This window comes from Elgaria multicarinata, chromosome 1 (assembly GCF_023053635.1).
Source record: "Elgaria multicarinata webbii isolate HBS135686 ecotype San Diego chromosome 1, rElgMul1.1.pri, whole genome shotgun sequence".
Lineage (NCBI taxonomy): Eukaryota > Metazoa > Chordata > Lepidosauria > Squamata > Anguidae > Elgaria > Elgaria multicarinata.
Genome location: NC_086171.1, coordinates 212,166,362 through 212,189,427, shown reverse-complemented (window position 1 = coordinate 212,189,427; position 23,066 = coordinate 212,166,362). Strand labels below are relative to the sequence as shown.

Sequence of the window (23,066 nt, the reverse complement as noted above, 5' to 3'; positions counted from 1 at the left end):
AAGGGGCAAAGCCCCCCCCCCCCAGCGGCCTGATCAGCATATCTGGGCTGAGAAAATCATTTAACCCCATCGGAGACTGCCTCGTAGCGTAAGAGCCATGCAGAATCAGACCATGGGCCTCTCAAATCCAGCATTTTGGTTCTACAGTGGCTGACCAGATGTTCCCATTGGAAGCCCACAAGCAGGACAAGGGCATCATATTGCATAGGGTTGCCTTATGAAAAGGAGGACAGGGCTCCTGCATCTTTTACACTTCTACAGAAAAGGGAATTTCAGCCAGTGTCATTGGTATGCATGCAGCACCTGGTGAAATTCCCTCTTCATCGCAACCGTTAAAGCTGCAGGAGCCCTACCCGCTTGACTACATACAAAAGGGGACAGGCCTCCTGAAGCTTTAACTCCTGTGATGAAGAGGGAATTTCTCCAGGTGCTGCATGCATACCAATGACACCTGCTGAAATTCCCTTTTCTCTGCAACTGTTAAAGATACAGGAGCCCTGTCCTCCTTTTCATAGGGTCACCCTAATATTTCAACTCTCGTTGTTGCTCCCTGTGACTGGTATTCGGTTTGGGACCAAGTTACTTGAAAAACCGCCTTCACCCATATCAGCCTGCCCTCACTTTTAAGATCAGAAAGAGAGGCCGTTCTCATCTGCCCACCTGTGAGAGCCATCAGGTGGGTGATCACAAGGGACAGGGCCTTCTCTGCAGTGGCCTCACACCTCTGGAACAAGCTCCCATCGGAGGTCCGCCATGCTCCATCCTTGCAGGCTTTTAAGAAGCCTTGAAATTGAAAACGTATTATTTCACCGTTCTTTTCATGATGTGAGTGCTGCTGTTGCTGCTATTGCCATTGTCGTTTCTGGTTTTATTGTTGGCTTTTATTGTTTTTAATTGCCATTTTATTGTGTTTATGTTTTTATTGCTTTTAGTATTTTAACTGTTTTTATGTATTTTATTGTTGCAGGCCGCCTTGTGAGGGCTCCTGCCCTGAAAGGCAGCCAAGAAATGTTTTAAATAATAATAAATAAATATTCAGAGATATACTGCCTCCAATATTGGAGATAACCTATAACCATCAGGTCTGGTAGCCACTGATAGCCTTATCCTCTGTGAATTTGTCCACACAGCTTTTAAAGCCATCCAAGTTGGTCTCTATCAGCAAAGTCTGAGATGTTTTTTTAAATCTTGTCATATATTCATTTATTTATTTACAATATTTATATACCACTCCCCATTCAAAATTTCGGAGCGGTGTACAAGATAAAATAACATAAAAACAGAAACACTCCAAAAAACAAAACAAAAAAACAAATAAACACTAGTAACACATCCAGTTTATAATTCATTTTCATAGATTTAAATTTTTTAAAAACTTCTAAAAAAAATTGAAATTTTTATAGCTTTAATTTTTTATATATATAAAAGAGAGAGAGAGAGAGAAAGGCATAAAGACAGATCTCTTCTGGCAGGCCTACCCAGTCGAAATTTAAAAGGTCTTAAAAGATTTTAGGATTTTAGAATCATAGAATAGCAGAGTTGGAAGGGGCCTACAAGGCCATCGAGTCCAACCCCCTGCTCAATGCAGGAATCCACCCTAAAGCTTCCCTGACAGATGGTTGTCCAGCTGCCTCTTGAAGGCCTCTAGTGTGGGAGAGCCCACAACCTCTCTAGGTAACTGATTCCATTGTCGTACTGCTCTAACAGTCAGGAAGTTTTTCCTGATGTCCAGACGGAATCTAGCTTCCTGTCACTTCAGCCCATTATTCCATGTCCTGCACTCTGGGAGGATCGAGAAGAGATCCTGGCCCTCCTCTGTGTGACAACCTTTTAAGTATTTGAAGAGTGCTCTCATGTCTCCCCTCAATCTTCTCTTCTCCAGGCTAAACATGCCCAGTTCTTTCAGTCTCTCTTCATAGAACTTTGTTTCCAGACCCCTGATCATCCTGGTTGCCCTCCTCTGAACACGCTCCAGCTTGTCTGCGTCCTTCTTGAATTGTGGAGCCCAGAACTGGACGCAATACTCTCGATGAGGCCTAACCAGGGCCGAATAGAGAGGAACCAGTACCTCACGCGATTTGGAAGCTATGCTTCTATTAATGCAGCCCAAAATAGCATTGGCCTTTCTTGCAGCCATATCGCACTGTTGGCTCATAATAATAATGCATTGGTTTTATGTTTTTAATCAGTTTTATGTATTTTATTTTTTGGTATTCAATGTTGTTCCCCGCCTCGATCCAGATATTATTATTGTTGTTGTTGTTTTATTTGTCTAGTCAGCCCCATTGCGACCACTGCCCTCTAAGCCCCAAGCGGCTTTTCAGTGGTTGCCACTTGATATTTGGAGTGGAAAGTTCCCCCCAGTCCTCCGTCAACCAGACTGGGCACTTACCTCCGAGTGCGTCTTAATGATGTGGTATTTGACTCCGCTTTCTGAGCTAAACTCCTTCTGACACAGAAGACAACGGTACTTGCCCACGGAATGGTCTCCCTGCAAAGCAAACGGCGGCCGTGTGAATCCCACCTCTTACCTCCCTCTTTGTCCGGGAAGCGGAGACCTCACCTGCATCATTCCGTTCTAGGACTGTGCCGCTTGCAGGTGGGGGGGGGGATGATCTCGTGATTTCCTGCTCTTTCGTATACACAGGGGGTAAAAAAAAACACCTCCTTGCATATAAAAAAAACCGGAAGGAGGGGTCAAAAGTTCTCGCCTAGCCTTCTCCCTGCCACACTAGTTTTCTACCTGAAGAGAGGATTCAAAGACATGTTCGCACAGGCGTGAAGCGGTTCAGTTCAGGGGAAAAAAAATCATCACTTCCCAAAAAATACAAGAGGTGAGTAGGATTGTGCCCACCTCAAGTCTGTTTTCTGTGAGTTGAGCCAGGATGCTGGAATAGCTAAGAACCTTAGGCTACAGCTAGACCTACCCGGTCTAGCGCGGCAGAGGGGGCATGACCTCACGATATGTTTATCACGAGATCTCCCCCTCTGTCTACACGCAGCGAGCGATGTCCTAGGAGGAAGAAGATGTCGCGCCTGCTATTTTGGTTTTCAATTAAATGAATTTCCCCACTCCCCCCACCCCCGATTGGCACAGAGCTCTGTGCCCCGTGCCCGGCTCCTTGCGGTTACTCGCGAGGAGCCGGGACAACCTGGGACACCCCTCCACATGTTCCGCAGTCTCAGGAAAAAGCGAGATTAAAGGGTAGGGCGATATCCCGGGGAAATGGAAAGCTCATCCCTCCCTGCTCCCGGGATGCCCTGCACGTCGTGCGGATGCACAGTGACATCCCCGGGATATCGCCCCGTCTAGCTATGCCCTTAGCTTCACCTTCTCACCTCACCCCTCTTTCAAACATTTCTGGGGCTCTGGCAAAATACCTGATTCGAGTGAGAGTCTACTGCTAGGGCTATTTTACATTCAACATTGCTAGACACGCAACTCTCACAGGACTCTGCAATTCCATTCTGCATTACAGGTCGCTCCTCTTCAATTTATGACCAAATGTGATCAATAAAGCTCTCGTAATTTCTCTTTTATGTTGCTGAGCGGCTAATTAAAACCCTGGATTACTGTTAGACCGGAGCTTGTGAAAAATGAGCTTTCCCCTTTGCTTCAATCTACTACTGGAGCATGTGTAATATGTTCTTTATTGACAAGGATGTACTGTACGAGTTCCCAACGGGAGTGCGGGGTGAAGGAGACACTGTGAAATTTATTTCCAATTGAATTACACGCATCTTCACACAGTTTGAATCACTGAAGTCAGCAGGGCCGGCCCTACCATGAGGTAGGGGTGAATTCCTTGCCTCAGGTAGAAGACTGGGGGAAGGAGTGGCAGAAGCAGCACCTCCCCACAACTCACTGTTACTACCTGCTTCCTCAGCGGTGCTGCCAGCCATTTTGCACCTGAAGAGAATACTGGGTGTCTTCCAGTAGCTGTGCAGAAGTGCTTGGCCTGGCTGGGTTTTTCTAGATTGGATGGGAATGTAGCAGGCTTCAATTCCAGAGAAGCCCAGCCGAGTTCCATCTGCCACCGCCATAGCAAGTCCACATGTGGGTGATGGGCGGGGGGCTCAGGAGAACATCAGGGGAGGGCCCAGTGGCCCAGCCCATGCCTTCCGTCTCCTTTTACAATGGGGGAGAAAGAGCATAAGGAGTACAACTGGACACTGATGGAGTAATGTGTGCTGAACGAGCTACATTCGGAACCAAACCAACTATGTTCAGAACCTCAGCCTGGTGTAAAACAGCTCAGTTTGTCGGCTGTGGATGAACAATTTACAATGTAAATATGGATGCCTTAGATTCTTAGGCAGGAGCTGGTCAGCCCAAACCAAAGCATCCCTGCCCCGTTCCTTTCATTGGTTCCGTCGTTTGTCCTGGGCAGGATCCACATTACTGCTTTTTAACAGTTTATAATAGTTTTGACAACTGTTCAGGCCCAGGACACATTCCATACACCACTTTCAAAATGTTTTCAAAGTGTTATATTTGGCTTGGTGTAGACCTGGCCCAAGGCTTGCTTCAGCACTCACACAGCCTAACTCCACTTCAATCCCTGCCTTGCCAGAGGTTTCTCTTTTTGCATTTGGGGTGGGGTTTTTAAAATGCGCATCGGGGCATTTCCCCCTTCTCCCCAATTCTTCGTAACTGACCTTCTCATACACCCTTAGGCAAAGCTTTCGAGGCGTTCCGTTCAAGCGAGGCTTGCATTTTGCAGGAAGGTCCGAAATGAAACATCCAAAATGGAAGAGGGGATATGTTTTGGGGAGGGCACGTTTACAAAGGCTCTCAGGGGAGCGTGTTAAGAACATCAGAAGAGCCCTGATGCTGGATCAGACCAAGGGTCCATCTAGTCCAGCACTCTGTTCACACAGCGGCCAACCAGCCATCGGTCAGGGATGAACAAGCAGGACATGGTGCAACAGCACCCTCAAACCCATGTTCCCCAGCAACTGGTGCACACAGGCTTACGGCCTCGAATACTGGCGATAGCACCCAACCATCAGGGCTAGTAGCCATGGATAGCCTTCTCCTCCGGGCATTTATCCAACCCCCTTTTAAAGCCATCCAAATGGGTGCCCATCACTGCATCTGGTGGGAGTGAGTTCACCCTTGCAGGCGGCTGGGCAGGAGTTCCCCTCGCTTTTCGTTTTGACAGTTTTGGCTTCCTTTCGTGGCATCCGTTCTGGCTCCCTTTATTGACTCCCGGAATGTGCCCCGGAGAGATGCTCTAACCAGGGCCATTGGAGTGGTGGTGGGCAGGAGGGAACATACCGCTAGCCGGCTGCTAGTATGACCCTTTGAAATACATTACCTTGTTGCAGTTTGCAAGGTGGGCTTTCAAACCAGACACGCTGGAGTAGATGGCTGCGCAGCACTGGAAGGAAAGACAGCGAGGCAGAGGTTGAAGAAGGCGTGCCGCTCTCCCCCCGCTCTCCCTCCAAGCTACCCTCGCCACCTTCTGGGGATCGCAGCCCCAGCGCTGCCACCAGCTCTTCCTTCTCCTCCTTTGCAAGCACCGTTCTAATCAGAGCGAGGTTTAATTGTCTAAGTGACCCACCGGGGTCTCGTCACACGCTTCTCATGGACGCTAATGGGAGTCGTGAGGTTCAGTCCCCGGCAGGCCAAATCTATTGTTAAATGGGCCTTTCGAATACAGGCATTTTCAAACCGTTCCGGGAAGCCCTGCTGGGGGACGGGAGATCTTAAGGCAGCAGGGGCAGCGGCTGAAAGGGAAATCGGGTTAATCACCTCTAGGCAGGGGCACAACCCGTTTTAATGCCGCCCGCTTCTCTAAAGGGGGAGTGCTAATTAGCCAGCACCTCTCACCCACTCCAGGAATAACGTCCTCCCACTCCCATAGTGAGATTCCCCCACACCCTGTGAATAGGCCTCTCCTGTCGATCAAGGATAGCCAACTTTGGCCTCAGCTCGACCTAGCGGTCTAGCGGGACAGAGGGGTGAAGTTCCCGCGATATTTTTATCGTGAGATCTCCCCTCTGTTCACACACAGCATGCGACGACCTCAGAGGGAGAGGCATTGTGGCCGCCATTTTTTAAAAAAGAGGCAGCAGCGCACGAGCGCTCGTGCGCAAAAGTTAAGTCCTTAAAAAAAAATTCTCTGCTCCCCCCACCCCACCCCCGATGGGTGCAGAGCAGCTGAGGAGCCCTACACCCCATGCGCGAGTCCCAGCTCCTTGTGAGGAACCACGAGGAGCCGGGACAAACCGCAACGCCCGGCCACACATTCCGCCATCTCAGGACACGTTCCACCCTCTCGGGCTCATCCCGAGATGGTGGAAACACCGGGCCTAAAGTGGAGGGCAAGATCTTGGGGCAAGGGAGGGTTCATGTGGATGCACAGGGACAATCCCAGGGATCGCCCCAGGATAAAGCCCCGTCTAGCTAAGGCTTTAGATAGCTCAGGGAACCGAATCCTTCCCAGCTAAGCTGCAGGGAGCTGGACGCCCTGGCCAGGTCATAATCACTCATCTCCACACCCTCTAATTTTGACTAGGAAGGATCCAGGTCAGAAAAAAAGGATGAATGGGTTCTCAGGGTGCAAATTATGTTTCTTCATGGAGCCCGACGCGTTTCGGCCTGTACTTTATTCAAAGACCTTCCTCAGGGTTTTGTTTTTTTACAAGATAGTGTCTGCCGAATTTCCTCTAGCAAGATAACTGTCTTCTGTGATAATCTATGGTGCCTGAATCTGCAGGCTGAAACGCGTCAGGCTTTGTGAAACTAAATTATTTGCATTCTGAGAACTCATTTCTCCTTTTTTTTCTGACCTGGATCGGATGCTCTCCTTCTTTCGTTTTTGGGAAGGATTTAACCACCTCCTCCGCCCCTGGCTCAAAACGCTTTTCAGCATGGAAGAAGAGGATGTGCCAGAGATAAAGTAGCATCCTCCTTCAGGACCAAAAGGTGCAGCTGCTTTCTCCCTTCTGGCCCAGCTCAACAGCATTGTGGGATGGGGAGAAGTCCCAGAAGCCTCTGCAACATCTCACAGACTCCCCAGAGTGCCTCTCTGCTCAAGCCCTAGGGAAACCCCAGCTCCGAAACAACACGTGGCTTTCAGATGATTTGGGACTGCGCATGGATTGCGCTGTTTCCCAGAGGTTTGCTCAGAAAGGACAGCAGAAATGAGAGTCATGTGCTGGCTCTAGGCTGGTCCATCCCACAGCTCTGGAAAGACGTTCCAGAAATCTGCGTCATCCTAGAGGCCCCCCAGGGGAGGCTGAAGGGCAGTTGGTCAGACAGCTAACAAGCTGTTCCTCGCCCACAGCCGTCAGCCCATGTGACGCTGCCTGGGCCAGCAGAAAGGACGCGGCTTGCCGGCCACCTGTTGGCTTTTCTCCCTGTAGGCAATTAAGCACCACCAAGGGACGTGGGCTGCACAAAAGCACCCAACACCGGCCAGCATGTTCCTGAAGGCATGGAAAGATCCGATGCAAGAGCCCTTGAGAGACCAGGATGCCAGATATGCAAATGGCGTGTCAGGATTGCCAGCGCACGCACAGGACGCTCGATTTGAACAGGTGCCTCCGCGGACTGCATCCCGCCCACACCTCTCTGCTGCCCCTTTGCACCAGGGCGACCTAGACATGGCAGGCAGCTTTTCTCCCTGCCCGTTATATTCTCTCGATGTGAATATACCCGGTCACTACATTCAACATCTAAGGTCCTCCTCCGGGTGCCTACTCCGAGAGAGGGACAGGGCATTTTCGGTGGTGGCCCCCAGACTACGGAATGATCTCCCTGACGAGGCTCGCCTGGCACCAACGCTGCTATCTTTCCGGCGCCAGGTTAAGACTTTCCTCTTTGCCCAGGCATATGGCGGCACATCTTAATCACCCCCATGTTTAGTTTTTTAATGGTTTTTAATGCTTTATGTGTGTATGTTCTGTATTTTAGAGTTTTAAATTTTGTATACTTGTTTTTATCTCAATTTTAGAATTTCTGTAAACCGCCCAGAGAGCCCTGGCTATGGGAGCGCTATATAAGTGCAATAAATAAATTAATTAAATGGTGGGAATTTCATCCAAATGTCCTAAAAAACGAATGGATGGGGGGGGGGCGGGCGGTGGGGGGGGCGAGCAAATCCAGATAGGAGGTGTGCCCCAAACATTTTAACCCCTACAGCAATTTGTGGGGCGCCTGGGACGCTTTTTCAAAATGTCAAATGTACCCCCAAAGGTTGCCGACCACAGGTTTAGGCTGATCAATGCATTCCTTGAATCTCCTTGTTGGAAAAAGGAATTGGGGAATTGTGCCTTTAGTTGTTCAAGAAACCCAACCAAACACTTACGTTATTAGGGCAGTTGATGTGGCCTTTTTCCTTCACTTCATTTTTCCACGTCTCCAGAAGCCTGGGATTCAACTTCGGAAGCCCGGGGCGGGTGTAATTTAGCTGCCAAACAAGCCATAGTTATTAATGGAAGTCAACGTGGTGGAGCACTGTGTCATAGAAGGTAATAATAATAATAATAATAATAATAATAATAATAATAATAATAATAATTTATATAGCGCTTTGTTACAAAGCGCTGTACATAAAATAAAGTAGATCAGCAGTTTTACACGAAATACAATAAATGTAATAATCCTAACTGAAGACCTAAACTGAATCAAAGAATATAACAATAAAAACAAAATAAAAACCCATACAAAATACGTACTGGGCACCACAAACGTACAATAGTCAACTCAATTGTACATGTTTTAATCTTTAAACTGCCTTGAATCTCAGTACTGGGGAAAAAGGTGGGATATAAATATAATAATAACAACAACAACTCACCTAAATACAAGTTTACAGCCAAAATATCACAAAAGTATTCAACAATATACTAAATACAAGTTTACAGCAGAACAGAGCAGGAAAAAAAATCACTTGGTTGGAACAGCATCTCTCCCCTTGAAGCAGGGCCTCCCAAGCCGTAGCTCCAGCCTTGCTTTAAACGCCTCCGGGGCAGGAGGAAGGGAGTGGGTGGAACAGCTGATCCTTGATGGGTCAGCAGCAAGGCTTCCAGACGCCTTATCCATCCTGATCTCTCAAACCGGTTAACAGTTTGGGAACATCGTCACTTTCTCCTTCCCCCGCCAACCCACTTCTATGTGAATTCTCCCCTTTAACCATGACGCAGACCCCGTTCAGAAGACACCTCAAACCATGGCTTTAACCACAGTGGTTAAGCCAGAAAGCTAGGCTGTGTTCAGAAGATACATTAAATCACGGCTTTAACCATGGTGAGTAAAGCAAAAAGCCTTATTCGCCGTGGTTAAAGCCATGGTTTAAGGTGTCTTCTGACCACGGCCTAGTTTTCTGGCTTAACCACCACTGTGGTTAAAGCCATGGTTTAAGGTGTCTTCTGAAAGGGCCCCAAGCTAACCAGGTTCCCCCTCCTCATTCCCAGGCTGTGGAATGAGCTCCCCAGAGAGGTCCGCCTGACGCCTACACTGTACTCCTTTCGTTGCCGGCTGAAGACCTTTTTATTCTCTCAGTATTTTAACACTTAATCTTAACTTAAATTTAAATTTTACTGTTCTAATTATGTATTTTAATCTTATATCAATTTCTGCTGCGTGGTTTTATCCTGGTTGTGCTTTTTATACTGTATTTTGTATTTGTGTTTTTAGACTGTTGGTTGTTTTATTATGGTTTTAATTTTTGTGAACCGCCCAGAGAGCTTCGGCTATTGGGCGATATAAAAATATAATAAATAAATAAGGTTTGGAACCAGGATTTCAAGCGCTCAGGAGACTGGGGCCATCAGGCCTGTACTTGGCCCCTATATTCCTCATTCTAAATGGTTGGGTTGCCTCTCCTAAGGCTCAGTTATCGGCAGTCAGAGCTTGAAGCCGAAACAGGCTTTTATTTGTCCCTCCCCTTTTGCTTCTGACTCCTCCCCTTTTGCTTTGGCCACGCCCACCGCTGGAATGCATTCCCGCCCAAAGAGGTTCTCCAAAATGGAATTTGGAGCTCTGGCAAAAAGAGTTTCAGCAAGCCTGATGGAGGGCATTAGGCACTCCAGCAATGGGTGTGTCTGGACAAGCTGAATATGAACGGAAAACCCACGATGGAATCGCTCGTGCTCCATTTTGGTTAGCCATGCAGGGTCTTCTCTTAAGCGCCGAGTTCAGGTGAAGCTCATTCTTCCCAGTTGCAGCCACAGAGACTGGGTACAGTGTTGACCGGCAGGTCCCTCTCCGGAGCCAGATTTCACGTGCGTTTGCTTCAACAACTTTAAAATGATGTTTCTTTTACTCACCCACCCACCCCAAGTTCAGGAAGGCCGACGGGATTGTATCTGCGTGTGCGTGTGTTTAAATACGCTGAAGAAATGTTCCACCAGATTTGGGAACGAGTACCTTGTGTCGTTTGAAGAGAGGAAGCTGAGCTCACCCAGCAGAAGGAAAAACAACACGGATCCCTTTGTAGGTATTTCTGTGTGCATCCAGTGGAGCCCAGTTGGCTTATTCACTGCACCAATATGGCAGCTTGCAATACACCCCTGCAGATGGTCTTGCTGCCACCAGCTCAGCAAGCGTCAGGTGCCAGGTGGGTTCCAGCTGGTTCTGTAACATAGACCAGCCTTCCCCAGCTTAGTGCCCTCCCGATGTGTTGGACTACAACTCCCAGAATCCCTCACCCAGCTACGCTGGGAACTGTAGTCCTTCCCTGCTCCCCATCTCTGAAAAATCCAGGTACGTTTACGAGCCCTCACCCGCTTCGTCTCGGGGACCAGGTCGTCCTTCATCCTCCGTTTGGTCCAGTCCTTGGCCAGCTCATCCTCGGCAATTTCCTGCAAGTGGAAGACAGCGACTTGGGCGGACGTGCGCCGGATCCTGCCACTCGGTGTCCTCTCGAAATCTTCGACCGGGTTGGCCTCAGGCTTGGCCTCAGGCTGTTCGGGAGGCTGAGAAGATAGAAAAGGGGTGGTTACCCAGAGAAAGGTAGACATGGTGGTGAATTATTATGAATTATTATTATTGCCCTATGAACAGAGACTGAAAGAAATGGGCAGGTTTAGCCTGGAGAAGAGTAGACTGAGGGGAGACATGATAGCACTCTTCAAAGACTTAAAAGGTTGTCACACAGACGAGGGCCAGGATGTCTTCTCGATCCTCCCAGAGTGCAGGGCACGGAATAACGGGATCAAGTTAAAGGAAGCCAGATTCCAGCTGGACATCAGGAAAAACTTCCTGACTGTTAGAGCATTACGACAACGGAACCAGTTACCTAGGGAGGTTGTGGGCTCTGCCACACTAGAGGCCTTCAAGAGGCAGCTGGACAACCATCTGTCAGGGATGCTTTAAGATGAATTCCTGCACTGAGCAAGGGGTTGGACTCGATGGCCTTGTAGGTCCCTTCCAACTCTGCTATTCTATGATTCTATGATTCTACTACATTTGTATCCCTCCCTATATCACTGGGATCTCATGGTGGCGTACAGATAAAATCATACAAACAATACATATACACAGCTAAAAGCAAAGTAAACCATTAATCAAGCTAAGGAAATTCAGGAAGTACAGGCCATCTTCTGCATCAGCCCAGAACAGCCTGGATATGACGTCAGGTGGTGTCAGTGGTATTCCCAAGGTATAATGTACAAGCATAGGATTTGTTATTTCATTTTGTAAATGTATTTATTATTACATTTATATCCCACCTCTTTTCCTCTTCCAAGGAATCCAAGGTGGCTTATGTGGTCCCCCTTCTCTCCATTTTATCCTCACAACAACCCTGTGAGGTAGGTGAGGCTGAGAGTCAGTGTCTGGCCCAAAATCACCGAATGAGCTTCCATAGCCAAGCAGGGACTAGATCCCAAATCTCCCACGTCCCAGTCCAACACTCTAACCATTACGCCACACTGGCTCTCACTTGGCTTTCATTTCAGTTTTAATTGGCATCTCACTGTGGGGTTGGTCTCTGACAAACTGCTGCCCCATGGGACGTGGCCGACCGGGAAAGCGTTTACCAACCCGGTCTGATATAAAGCCCCTTCCGTTCAGCAGGGAGTGGTGGCGGAAGAGAAATCACAGGCGCTCGGAAGCTGGGAAACCTGAAGCTGCAAGCTGGCATTCTGAGGAGCCTTTGCTCAGAACATGAGCGATTCATGGGACTTCCGAAAAACAACTGCCCCGTACAACGGGCTCCTACAAGTGATTCTGCTGACAGCCATATAATCATAGAATAGTAGAGCTGGAAGGGGCCTACAAGGCCATTGAGTCCAACCCCCTGCTCAATGCAGGAATCCACCCTAAAGCATCCCTGACAGGTGGTTGTCCAGCTGCCTCTTGAAGGCCTCTAGTGTGGGAGAGCCCACAACCTCACCAGGCAACTGATTCCATTGTCGTACTGCTCTGACAGTCAGGAAGTTTTTCCTGATGTCCAGCCGGAATCTGGCTTCCTGTAACTTCAACCACTGCATCCCTGGTTTAATTAGAATTATAATATAGCAGAGTTGGAAGGGGCCTACAAGGCCATCGAGTCCAACCCCCTGCTCAATGCAGGAATCCACCCTAAAGCATCCCTGACAGATGGTTGTCCAGCTGCCTCTTGAAGGCCTCTAGTGTGGGAGAGCCCACATGAAACACACGAAGGTCAGGCCGGATAATCTTGCAGCTGCTTAATATAAGGATGGCGGAGAAGGGACCAGGCTAGCTCTGTCGAAAAAGGGTGTTAACGTCCCTCGGCAAGCAATGGGACTGTGTTGTAAACCACAAATTTCTTTGTTTGGCAACGCCACCGCCCTGGCGATTCTTTTCTTTCTTCTCCATCCTCTTTCTGTTATGTGAGCTCAGCATTAGCAAACAGTAAAGAACCACAGAACAGTGCTTTGGCTGAGTAATTCTAGATGCACCCCCCCCATCACACCTTCCTAGTGTGACCTTATGAAAAGCACGACAGGGCTCCCATATCTTTAACAGTTGTCTAGAAAAGGGAATTTCGGCAGGTGTCATTTGTATGCATGCAGCACCTGGTGAAACGCCCTCTTCCTCACAACAGTTAAAGCTGAAGGAGCTATGCTAGGGTGACCAGATACAAAAGAGGGCAGGGGTTCCTATTTACGAGGGTGGGAAAATAACCCTGGAAAATCCACTAGCCGGCCCAACTCAATGTAAGGGGACAAGCTTATGAAATCTCGGCGAATTCTTCCCCCATCCCCAGAGAGATTCCTCTGACATCCCTAATTAACAATCAAGTGCAACAATAAATGATTGATGGGGTGGGGGGGGGATGAGAGGCCCAGAGTATGTCTCACTGTAGAGGGATGCTCTGACCGCATGTGGTAATCGTGCCCAGCTTTGGACTTGTACGTCTTCCCACAGTGCCGGCAGCTGAAGACTGGCTTCTCCACTTCAGACGGCTGCTTCCCACACCGCTTCTGGTGGTACTGGTAGCCCATCAGGCTGGAGAAGGTAGCGATGCAGCCCTGCAGAAGGAACAACAGCAGGAGGCTGAGACAGCACGGCAGGGACGCAAGTGGGCCCAAACAGCGACCGTGAATCCCTCCTCCTTCCCCCTCTGCACTATGGCCTTTGTCCCCTCACTTGTGGGGAGAAGAGCTGGGGTACACAGGCTTATGAATCATACAATCATAGAATAGTAGAGTTGGAAGGGGCCTACAAGGCCATCGAGTCCAACCTCCTGCTCAATGCAGGAATCCACACTAAAGCATCCCTGACAGATGATTGTCTAGCTGCCTCTTGAAGGCCTCTAGTGTGAGAGAGCCCACAATCTCCTTAGGTAGCAGGTTCCATTCTTATACTGCTCTAACAGTCAGGAAGTTTTTCCTGATGTCCAGCTGGAATCTGGCTTCCTTTCACTTGAGCCCGTTATTCCATGTCCTGCACTCTGGGAGGATCGAGAAGAGATCCTGGCCCTCCTCTGTGTGACAACCTTTCAAGTATTTGAAGAGTGCTCTCATGTCTCCCCTCTATCTTCTCTTCTCCTGGCTAAAACATGTCCAGTTCTTTCAGTCATAGGGCTTTGTTTCCAGACCCCTGATCATCCTGGTTGCCCTCCTCTGAACACGCTCCAGCTTGTCTGTGTTTCACCAAATCAGAAAGACAGGCGGAGATCGGACGACACACTAATCAACTGGTGTGTGTGTGTGTGTGTGTAATAGGAACAGAATGGGAAACAACCCTTGATTAGCGTGTCGTCCGAACTCAGCCCTAGAAAAGAGGAAGCATATGCTATAGCAGCGGAGGCTGGTGGCTCCGATATCAGTGGGGTGGTGGAGCTCTCCAAGGACCTTGGACAGCTCCTTTAGGGTTCTGACTGAAACCCGGAACGGATTCACCGCCCCACTGACATCGGAGCCACCAGCCTCCACCGCTGGCTGGGATGTGCGAATGAGCAAAAGTTGTGCCTGCCGACGGACCATGTTGCCCGGGAAGCAAGATAAACATACCACCCACCGGGTGCTTTTCACAGGTGTTGGACTCCAATTCCCATCTTGCCAGCCAACATGGTAGGTACCAGATTGGGGAAAGTTGGCACAGGCCTTTGCTTCTGCACCTGGCTTGAACGAGGGCTGGAGATTCAGGCTGGCCAAGCTGAAATGTCCTCTTTCTCTCTCTCTCTGGATTCCCTGAAAAGGTCGACTGTTTCGGCCCCTAACCCCGCTGCTGAAATATTTGCAGAGCGTGAAGACAAATACCTCATTGGGGCATTTTAGCTTCCCCATCTGCTTTAGCACTTTCCTCAGCCTTTCCCGCTCTTCGTGCTCATTCAGAGGGAGGGTGGCTTCCACAGGAACAGGCTTTGGAGAAGAAACCAAGACAGGCCGTCACGTTATCTACCCTCCAGCACCGTCCCCGTGCCGATTTCCGCGTCACAAACTCCTCCTCTCAAGAAACTTATACAACACGTGGCAAAACCCAACGGACTGTATATCTGGCCATTCGGACTACCGCTAGATGGAATACGCACTTCCCATGTGCTGGTGTAGAGTGCGGTTGCTTACACCCATATCAGCCTGCCCACACTTTAAGATCAGAAAGAGAGTCCTTTCGCATTTGCCCACCTGTGAAAGCAATAAGGTGGGTGTCCACACGGGACAAGGCCTTCTCTGCAGTGTCCCCAAATGTCTGGAACAAACGCCCATCGAAGGTTCACCATGCACCAACCTTGCAGGCTTTTAAGAAGGCCTTAAAAACATATTATTTTACCGTGGCCTTCTCATGATGAGTACTGTTATTGCTGGTTTTATTGCTCTTGCTGGTTTTATTGTTTTTAATTGCTATTTTATTGTGATTATGTTTTATTGCTTTTAATATCTTAACTGTTCTTATGTATTTTATTGTTGTAAGCTGCCTTGTAAAGACTCCTGCCCTGAAAGGCAGCCAATATTTTGTAGCCAAAAGAGCACCGCCCACGTGCAAGAGGGAGGTGCCATCAGGATTGAGTGTACCCCATGCTTTGCAGAAGTATGCAAAATCTTTAGGGGAGGAGACACCCCAAAACAGCCCAATGCTGACTCAGAATGCTCAGTGGCCACAAAATGATTGCTGACGGTTGAGGGCGGGGACACAAAACTGGGGAGGTGGGGCTAGAATGGCGTGGCTGGAATCTTGAAAAGCAACACTTACGCTGCAACATTTTTCTGCAGTGCCCGTTTGTACACTTTCTACTTGGCAAAACTTGATGATTCACGTCTCCGAAGTGGAGTCCTACAGAGGTCTTACCTTGTTGACATGTTCAGCCATGGTGTGATAATTCAATCCGGCTTTGGACTTGAATTGTTTCTTGCAGTGCTGGCATTTCAAGGCATCCTGAAGCTGTACAAAGCAGACAGAGAGTCAAGGCTCGCATTTCAAACCCAAACAGGAAAGACAAGATGAGTAGCTAGGGTGACCATATGAAAAGGACGACAGGGCTCCTGTATCTTTAACAGTTGTATTGAAAAGGGAATTTGAGCAGGTGTCATTCGTATATATGTAGAACCTGGTGACATCCCCTCTTCATCACAACAGTGAAAGCTGCAGGTGCCCTGCCCTCTTTTAAATCTGGTCACAGTATAGCTCCTGCAGCTTTAACTGTTGTAATGAAGAGGAAATTTCACCAGGTGCGACATGCATACAAATGACACCTGCTGAAATTCCCTTTTCTATGGAACTGTTAAAGATACAGGAGCCCTGTCCTCCTTTTCATATGGTCACCCTATAAAAGATACAGGAGCCCTGTCCTCCTTTTCATATGGTCACCCTAGGACTAACAGACAGACTTTATATTTTAAAAAATGCGTTATCAACCAGGGTTTGCGTCTTCATTCTAGCAGTCCTAGGGGGAAAGTCCCAGATGCTACCTGAAACATCACATCACCTCGTGGAGTCTAACTGGAAAATCTAGGGGACACCCCCCCCCCTTTCATCAACACTTTGAGGATGCAGCAGTGGAGGCTGGTGACTCTGATGTCAGCGGGGCTGTGAATCTGCTCCGGGTTTCAGTCAGAACTCCAAAGGAACTCTCTAAACACTTCCCTCAAAAGTAGCAAAAGGGGCCCTGTGACGGCACTGACCTCACACAGAAGGCCTTGCCTAGCACACCCTTCTCAAGCCAAGCGCCACCTCTTGAAAAGCCTGAGGAAATGGTTAAAAACCCACAACCTTTCCCCTACATGTGAGGGAACAAGGTAAAGGGTTTTTGGAAAATAGGTTCTCTTGTTGAGGTACTGAACTGCAGGTGTACTGATAGATGTTTTTACACCGTGTAAAATAGCAGGTAATAAATCCGAGCTGACACGTGGTTTGTGGTAACCAAACACAAAGTGAAGTTTATTGAAATTTAACAGATCTTTGGTATTTCAATTTAGATCAAACCTGCTAATTTTTATATTTAAAACAACAATCGCAAGTCCCTTAAAGTCCTATCTCTTCTCACTCCTCACACCGAACACTCTCACGAAGCACAAGCCAGACTAAAACTCCCAGACTAAAACCAAACCTCCCACCGAACAAACAAAACTAACTCAATCTCCTCAGCCAACCTATTTATACTCCTCCCTCCCTCCTCCCTCACCGCATCACTAGCCACACCCACTCTGTCCAATATTCCGCACTCACTAGACATACAAACCCCCAGACATACCTAAGGGACAGAAAGGTGGGTATCACCACAGACCCCCTTTCCCATGGATTCTGAGCGGGCTGGGGAATTTTTGATCAGCACCATTTGGAACTTGGGGACAGAGTTTCTAGGAGGAAGGGCGTAACATTCAGCCAGGTTGGAGGCTGAGAGAACACCCCTTTCTCCAAGCAATGCTGAAAGCCGGTGGGGAGAAGTTCGCTTGTTCGTTTCCCGTTTGCAATTCCTAATTTCGGAGCGGGCAGCTGCTTACTTTTTGGCAGACTTCCATGTGTTTTTTGAGACCGAGGATCGTCTTCCTGGTTATCATGCTGCAGGTGGGGCAGGCGACCTCTCCTTTCTCGTTGATCGTCCGCTGCCACTGCTCCTCCGGGCTCGCTGGAGAAGGGGAAAAACCGGCCCAGGAGGAAACCCGAGACCGACAGCAGGGAAGTTCAGCTTTGGTTTGGGCCCAGAGCTAAGCCTCCCTGTGACAGAGGCAACCCCATCTCTTTGCATGTGATAATTTGGGGAGGGGGGGATTGCAATTAAAAGCTCAAAAATGATCCCCTTCTCCCCAAAACAGGGTTTAGCAAGCTCTGGGGATCAGTGGGCCCACACTACCCTCCTCCAGAACCCCCTGGGGCACACACACCCCACCGCTGCCAAAATCGTCTCTATATCTGCTGCAAAAAGCAGCGATTTTGCAAGGAAATATGGTGAAGGAAAAGCAAAGCAGATGCTCTTACCACAGAGCTACAGACCTCCCTTAAGGTTTTTTTTTTAAAGGTACAGGCACCAGGTCCATGGGGATTCGAACTGGCAACCAGAGGAATAATGGGACATTTTTTGTAGCACAAGGTGGGTCAGCCTTTGTCAGGATTGCAACGGGCCTGGTGCAGCCCCAATTCAAACAGTGCCCTGCTACCCAAGCTTGCCAATAGTTTTTAAACTCTCACATGAAGCTGTAGATGACACGTTAATAGGGTGACCCTACGAAAAGGAGGACAGGGCTCCTATATCTTTAACAGTTATATTGAAAAGGGAATTTCAGCAGGTGTCCTTTGTAGGCATGCAGCACCTGGTGAAATTCCCTCTTCGTCACAACAGTGAAAGCTGCAGGAGCCCTGTCCTCTTTTGTATCTGGTCACTCCAGCATAGCTCCTGCTGCTTTAACTGTTGTGATGAAGAGGGGATTTCACCAGGTGCTGCATGCCTACAAAGGACACCTGCTGAAATTCCCCTTTCTATGCAACTGTTAAAAGATACAGGAACAGTGTCCTCCTTTTCATACGGCCACCCTTATTTGCCTCAAAATTTTGTTTTCCAGTTGCAAGCCATCTTGGACTTCTGGGATAGGGCAGGCTAAAAAGTGGGAGGGAAATAAAAATAATTTAAATTATTTTAACTAATAATCCCTGACCTTCCCATATGTAAAGCTTTTCATAGAATCATAGAATCATAGAATAGCAGAGTTGGAAGGGGCCTACAAGGCCATCGAGTCCAACCCCCTGCTCAATGCAGGAATCCACCCTAAAGCATCCCTGACAGAGGGTTGTCCAGCTGCCTCTTGAAGGCCTCTAGTGTGGAAGAGCCCACAACCTCCCTAGGTAACTGGTTCCATGGTCGTACTGCTCTAAAAGGAAGTTTTTAGAGCAGTAAATGATGTCCAGCTGGAATCTGGCTTCCTTTAACTTGAGCCCATTATTCCGTGTCCTGCACTCTGGGAGGATTGAGAAGAGATCCTGGCCCTCCTCTGTGTGACAACCTTTTAAGTATTTGAAGAGTGCTATCATGTCTCCCCTCAATCTTCTCTTCTCCAGGCTCTTCTTTCAAGCAAAGGGCTTGGGAGCGGCCTAGTAAAGAGTTCCATTCCGAATCACAACGTGCCACCTGAACTAACACGGGCAGTCAAGGGCTGACTGCCAGGGATGGGAGTTGCGTTTATTGAAATGGCGCCACATGAGGCGGCCGTAGCCCAAAGAGGCAGAGTTGTTGCTCTGTGATCTCACAGGCAAATGCGGGCCTGGCCTCGTTCCCGCCGCAGCGTGGACGACTAGGCCAAAGTGAGGCCTGCTGAGCTGTTTATTTGACCAGCCTCACATTGATCGGAGATCCAAAAGACTGGGAACGTGGATCAGCTGGAAGAGGCTGCAGCTGTGTTTACTTGGAACATCCTGCTTTCCTTCAGCCAGTAAAGACATCCCCAGAGAAGCATGATTTTGCTTGGCTCCCGTACCACTGTTCACATGCTCCAGATATCTTACTTGCCAGCGCTTGAAAAACCAAAGGAGGTGATTGGGACTGAGAGAGAACTCACACATCCCCTAAGATAGTCTTCCCTGACTTGGCAGCCTCCAGATGTTTGGGACTACAACTCCATCATCCTCAGCAATGGGAGTTGTCGTCCGACACATCTGCAGAGAGCTAGGTTGGGGAAGTTTACCGTGAGTTAACAGATGAACCGCGCAAAGTTGGAGACAGAAAGTAGCCAAGTTTCGGTCCCAAAACACACACGTATCGTGCCAAAAACAGCATGTAAGCTTGTTCTAATGGCCATGTTTCTCCCAGGTTTAAGGTTTTGGTACTACTGTACAAAGCCCTGTATAGCTTGGGAGCAGCCTTCTCCCTTACGGAGGCCTTCAGAGGGCAGGCTCCTGGTGGTTTTAAATGGACCTTTGGCCCAATTGGAGCCCACCAGGAGAAGAGCCTTTAGTGTGGTGGCCCCTTCTTTTTGGAACTCCTCTGGAGGTCAGGCAGGTGCCAACAGTGTGCTGCTTCTTGCACCTCCTGAAAACAACTCTTTTCCAGCAGGCATTCCTCAACTGACCAGCCAATGTTTTTATTGGTCTTTTGTTTTTAAATTGAACAATTTCAATTTACTGTTTTAATCTTTCTATCTTGTTACTGTTTTATTGCTACGTGTACCGCTCCGGAATCTATTTTAGATATGGAATAGTATATAAACATTGTAAATAAATAAAATAAAATAAAATAAAGTAAAATAAAATAAAATAAAATAAAATCCAGGCACTGGTTCCACGTGTGTTGCAGGGAAACTAGCTGTTTAAAAGAGCGTGCAATTCACAATTGGTGCCTTTAGTAGATTTTTTTGCGATTTAAATTTCAATAGTTATTGCAATACCTTATCAGAAAATATGAAGCAGCCGGGCTGGGATTTCCACTCAAGCCTCCTACAGGTAGGCCTCCTATTCCAACCACTCCACTACTTGGGGCTAGTTAGCCAAGATTTCACAGCAGTGCTGTGCCACACATTACGTGTGTGATGCCAGCCTGGATTTGCCCCCAGTGTGCTATCTCGTCGGGCTGCTGCAGCCATCTCCACGTCCTCCTAATGAGCGTACACGTGTGGGATTCACGCTCCTGCAAGCACCCGTTTGGAACATTTACATTTGTACACGTTCAGCTGCATGCGTTAAAAAACTAAGGAACAGTCATTTCTGGACAGATCCATCCAGCTGGGGCAGGGGCAGGCAGACTGGGCACCCTCCTGGTGTTTTGGACTACAATTCCCATCACTCCTAACCATTAGCCATGCTGGCTGGGGCTTATGGGAGCTGTAGTCCAAAACACCAGGAGGGCGCCAGGAAGCCACTATGGAAATGACGCAGCATTCCACAGGCCTCTTTTCAGAGGCCACGTCAAACACAGCCTTCAGCCGAACGGCCCACCTGTGGCTGAAGAAGCCGCTGCCGCTGCCGCCTCCTTTTTCGTTCCGGATCCCAGCAGCTTCTTTTTCTGCTCGTCATTGTTGCCACTGCTGTTTAGAGCTGCTTCCAGTTTCTTTGCTCGGTGCACCTTCGCCTTGTCCTCTGCTTTCGCCAGCCCTGCAGAAGAGCGGGAGTTTTGCTTTGACAGGGAAGAGAAGGCATCTTTGAAGCTACGACAGGGCCCTGCAGCTTTCCTCAACCTGGGCGCCTTCTGGATGTGCTGGACTACAAATCCCATCATCCCCAGCCCACACGGGCATGTTGGCTGGGGATGATGGGATTTGTAGTCCAGCACATTGGAGGGGGGGTCACCCAGATTGAGGAAAGGTGGTACACTGGCTAAGGGTGCAATCCTATGCGTCTTTATACAGAAAAAAGTCCTGGGGCCAGGCTATCTGAAGGAACGCCTCCTGCCATATGTACCTACCTGGACCCTAAGGTCATCTTCAGGGGCCCTTCTCCGTGAGCCCCTGCCAAAGGAAGTAAGGCAGGTGGCTACCAGGAGGAGGGCCTTCTCTGCTGTGGCACCCCGGCTGTGGAATGAGCTCCCTAAGGAGGTTCGCCTGGCACCCACACTATATTCTTTCAGACGCCAGGTGAAGACCTTTTTATTCTCTCAGCATTTTAACAGTCTATCAACTTAATTTTAACTCTGCTGTTTTAAATTTGTGTTTAAATTTGTATTTCTGCACTGCTGCTGACATTATCCTGGTTGTGCTTTTATATTGTATTTTATATCATGCTTTTATACTGTTTGTTTTATACTTCGAATGGTTTTAATTTTTGTGAACCTCCCAGACAGCTTCAGCTATTGGGTGGTATAAAAAGGCAATAAATAATAAAAAAATAAAGACAATTCTCAGCATTCCCCAGCTAGCCATACTGGCTGGAGAATGTTGGGAATTGTAGGACATTTTTTCCTGCATAAACATGCATAGGATTGTGCTCTAAGAGACAGAGCTACAAATCAGATTCTAATCGCCTCTCTGCCACGGACCTCAAGCAAGGCTGTCACTCTGCTACAACTCCAACTGCAAAATGGGGATATTAATCCTGACCTGCTGAACGAGATTTGTTAAAAAGGTTACAGTAAGACCATGCCTATCATAGAATCATAGAATAGCAGAGTTGGAAGGGGCCTACAAGGCCATCGAGTCCAACCCCCTGCTCAATGCAGGAATCCACCCTAAAGCATCCTTCAGAGATGGTAGTCCAGCTGCCTCTTGAAGGCCTCTAGTGTGGGAGAGCCCACCACCTCCCTAGGGAACTGGTTCCATTGTCGTACTGCTCTAACAGTCAGGAAGTTTTTCATGATGTCCAGCTGGAATCTGGCTTCCTGTAACTTGAGCCCGTTATTCCGTGTCCTGCACTCTGGGAGGATCGAGAAGAGATCCTGGCCCTCCTCTGTGTGACAACCTTTTAAGTTTTTGAAGAGTGCTATCATGTCTCCCCTCAATCTTCTCTTCTCCAGGCTCAACATGCCCAGTTCTTTCAGTCTCTCTTCATAGGGCTTTGTTTCCAGACCCCTGATCATCCTGGTTGCCCTCCTCTGAACCTGCTCCAGCTTGTCTGCGTCCTTCTTGAATTGTGGAGCCCAGAACTGGACGCAATACTCAAGATGAGGCCTAACCATGGCTGAATAGAGAGGAACCAGTACCTCACGTGATTTGGAAGCTCTACTTCTATTAATGCAGCCCAAAATAGCATTGGCCTTTCTTGCAGCCATATCGCACTGCTGGCTCATATTCAGCTTGCAATCTACAACAATTCCGAGATCCTTCTCGTTTGTAGTATTGCTGAGCCAAGTATCCCCCATCTTTGAACATGCCAACGTGCTATTCAAATGCTAGGCACTATTAGTATGACCCAGAGGTTGTCAAACTCTGCTCTGCTAAGGACTCGTGATCCGCGACTCGTGAGTTATATTCAAGCGGGCGGTGGAAAGGCGATGGTGCAGTGGGGAAGGCTGGCCCTTGGGCCTGTATTCGATTTATTTTGCCTGATAATGGAGCTCCGAAGCGTTCTGATCAGGGACGGATTATCGAAGAGTCTAAAAGGGCCTTGGGCCCGAAATTTTCATAATAGGTCACCGATGCAATCTACCGGTGCAGAGAGCTTTAGCTGTTGGGCGGCACAGACATGTAATGAATAGTAATAAATACTCCTATTTCCACCTTCCGCCCCAAAATGCAAGCATGCTGGACCTGGCTTGAGGTTAAAGCTGACAAACATGACCCCCAACTTC

At 48.5% G+C, this 23,066-nt stretch overlaps 1 protein-coding gene across 1 annotated transcript in view; it reads right to left on the bottom strand.

The window, feature by feature from the left end:
* ZNF512B (zinc finger protein 512B) overlaps window positions 1-23,066 on the bottom strand; it is a 60,976-nt gene that overhangs the window by 1,622 nt on the left and 36,288 nt on the right. The window contains exons 8-16 of the mRNA XM_063147324.1: window positions 20,783-20,938; window positions 17,365-17,489; window positions 15,713-15,805; window positions 14,686-14,787; window positions 13,282-13,452; window positions 10,738-10,929; window positions 8,319-8,420; window positions 5,322-5,384; window positions 2,393-2,491 (exon numbers count right to left, since the gene is read on the bottom strand). Of these exons, the coding sequence (XP_063003394.1) occupies window positions 2,393-2,491; window positions 5,322-5,384; window positions 8,319-8,420; window positions 10,738-10,929; window positions 13,282-13,452; window positions 14,686-14,787; window positions 15,713-15,805; window positions 17,365-17,489; window positions 20,783-20,938 (1,103 nt within the window). The remainder of the gene's footprint in view (window positions 1-2,392; window positions 2,492-5,321; window positions 5,385-8,318; window positions 8,421-10,737; window positions 10,930-13,281; window positions 13,453-14,685; window positions 14,788-15,712; window positions 15,806-17,364; window positions 17,490-20,782; window positions 20,939-23,066) is intronic.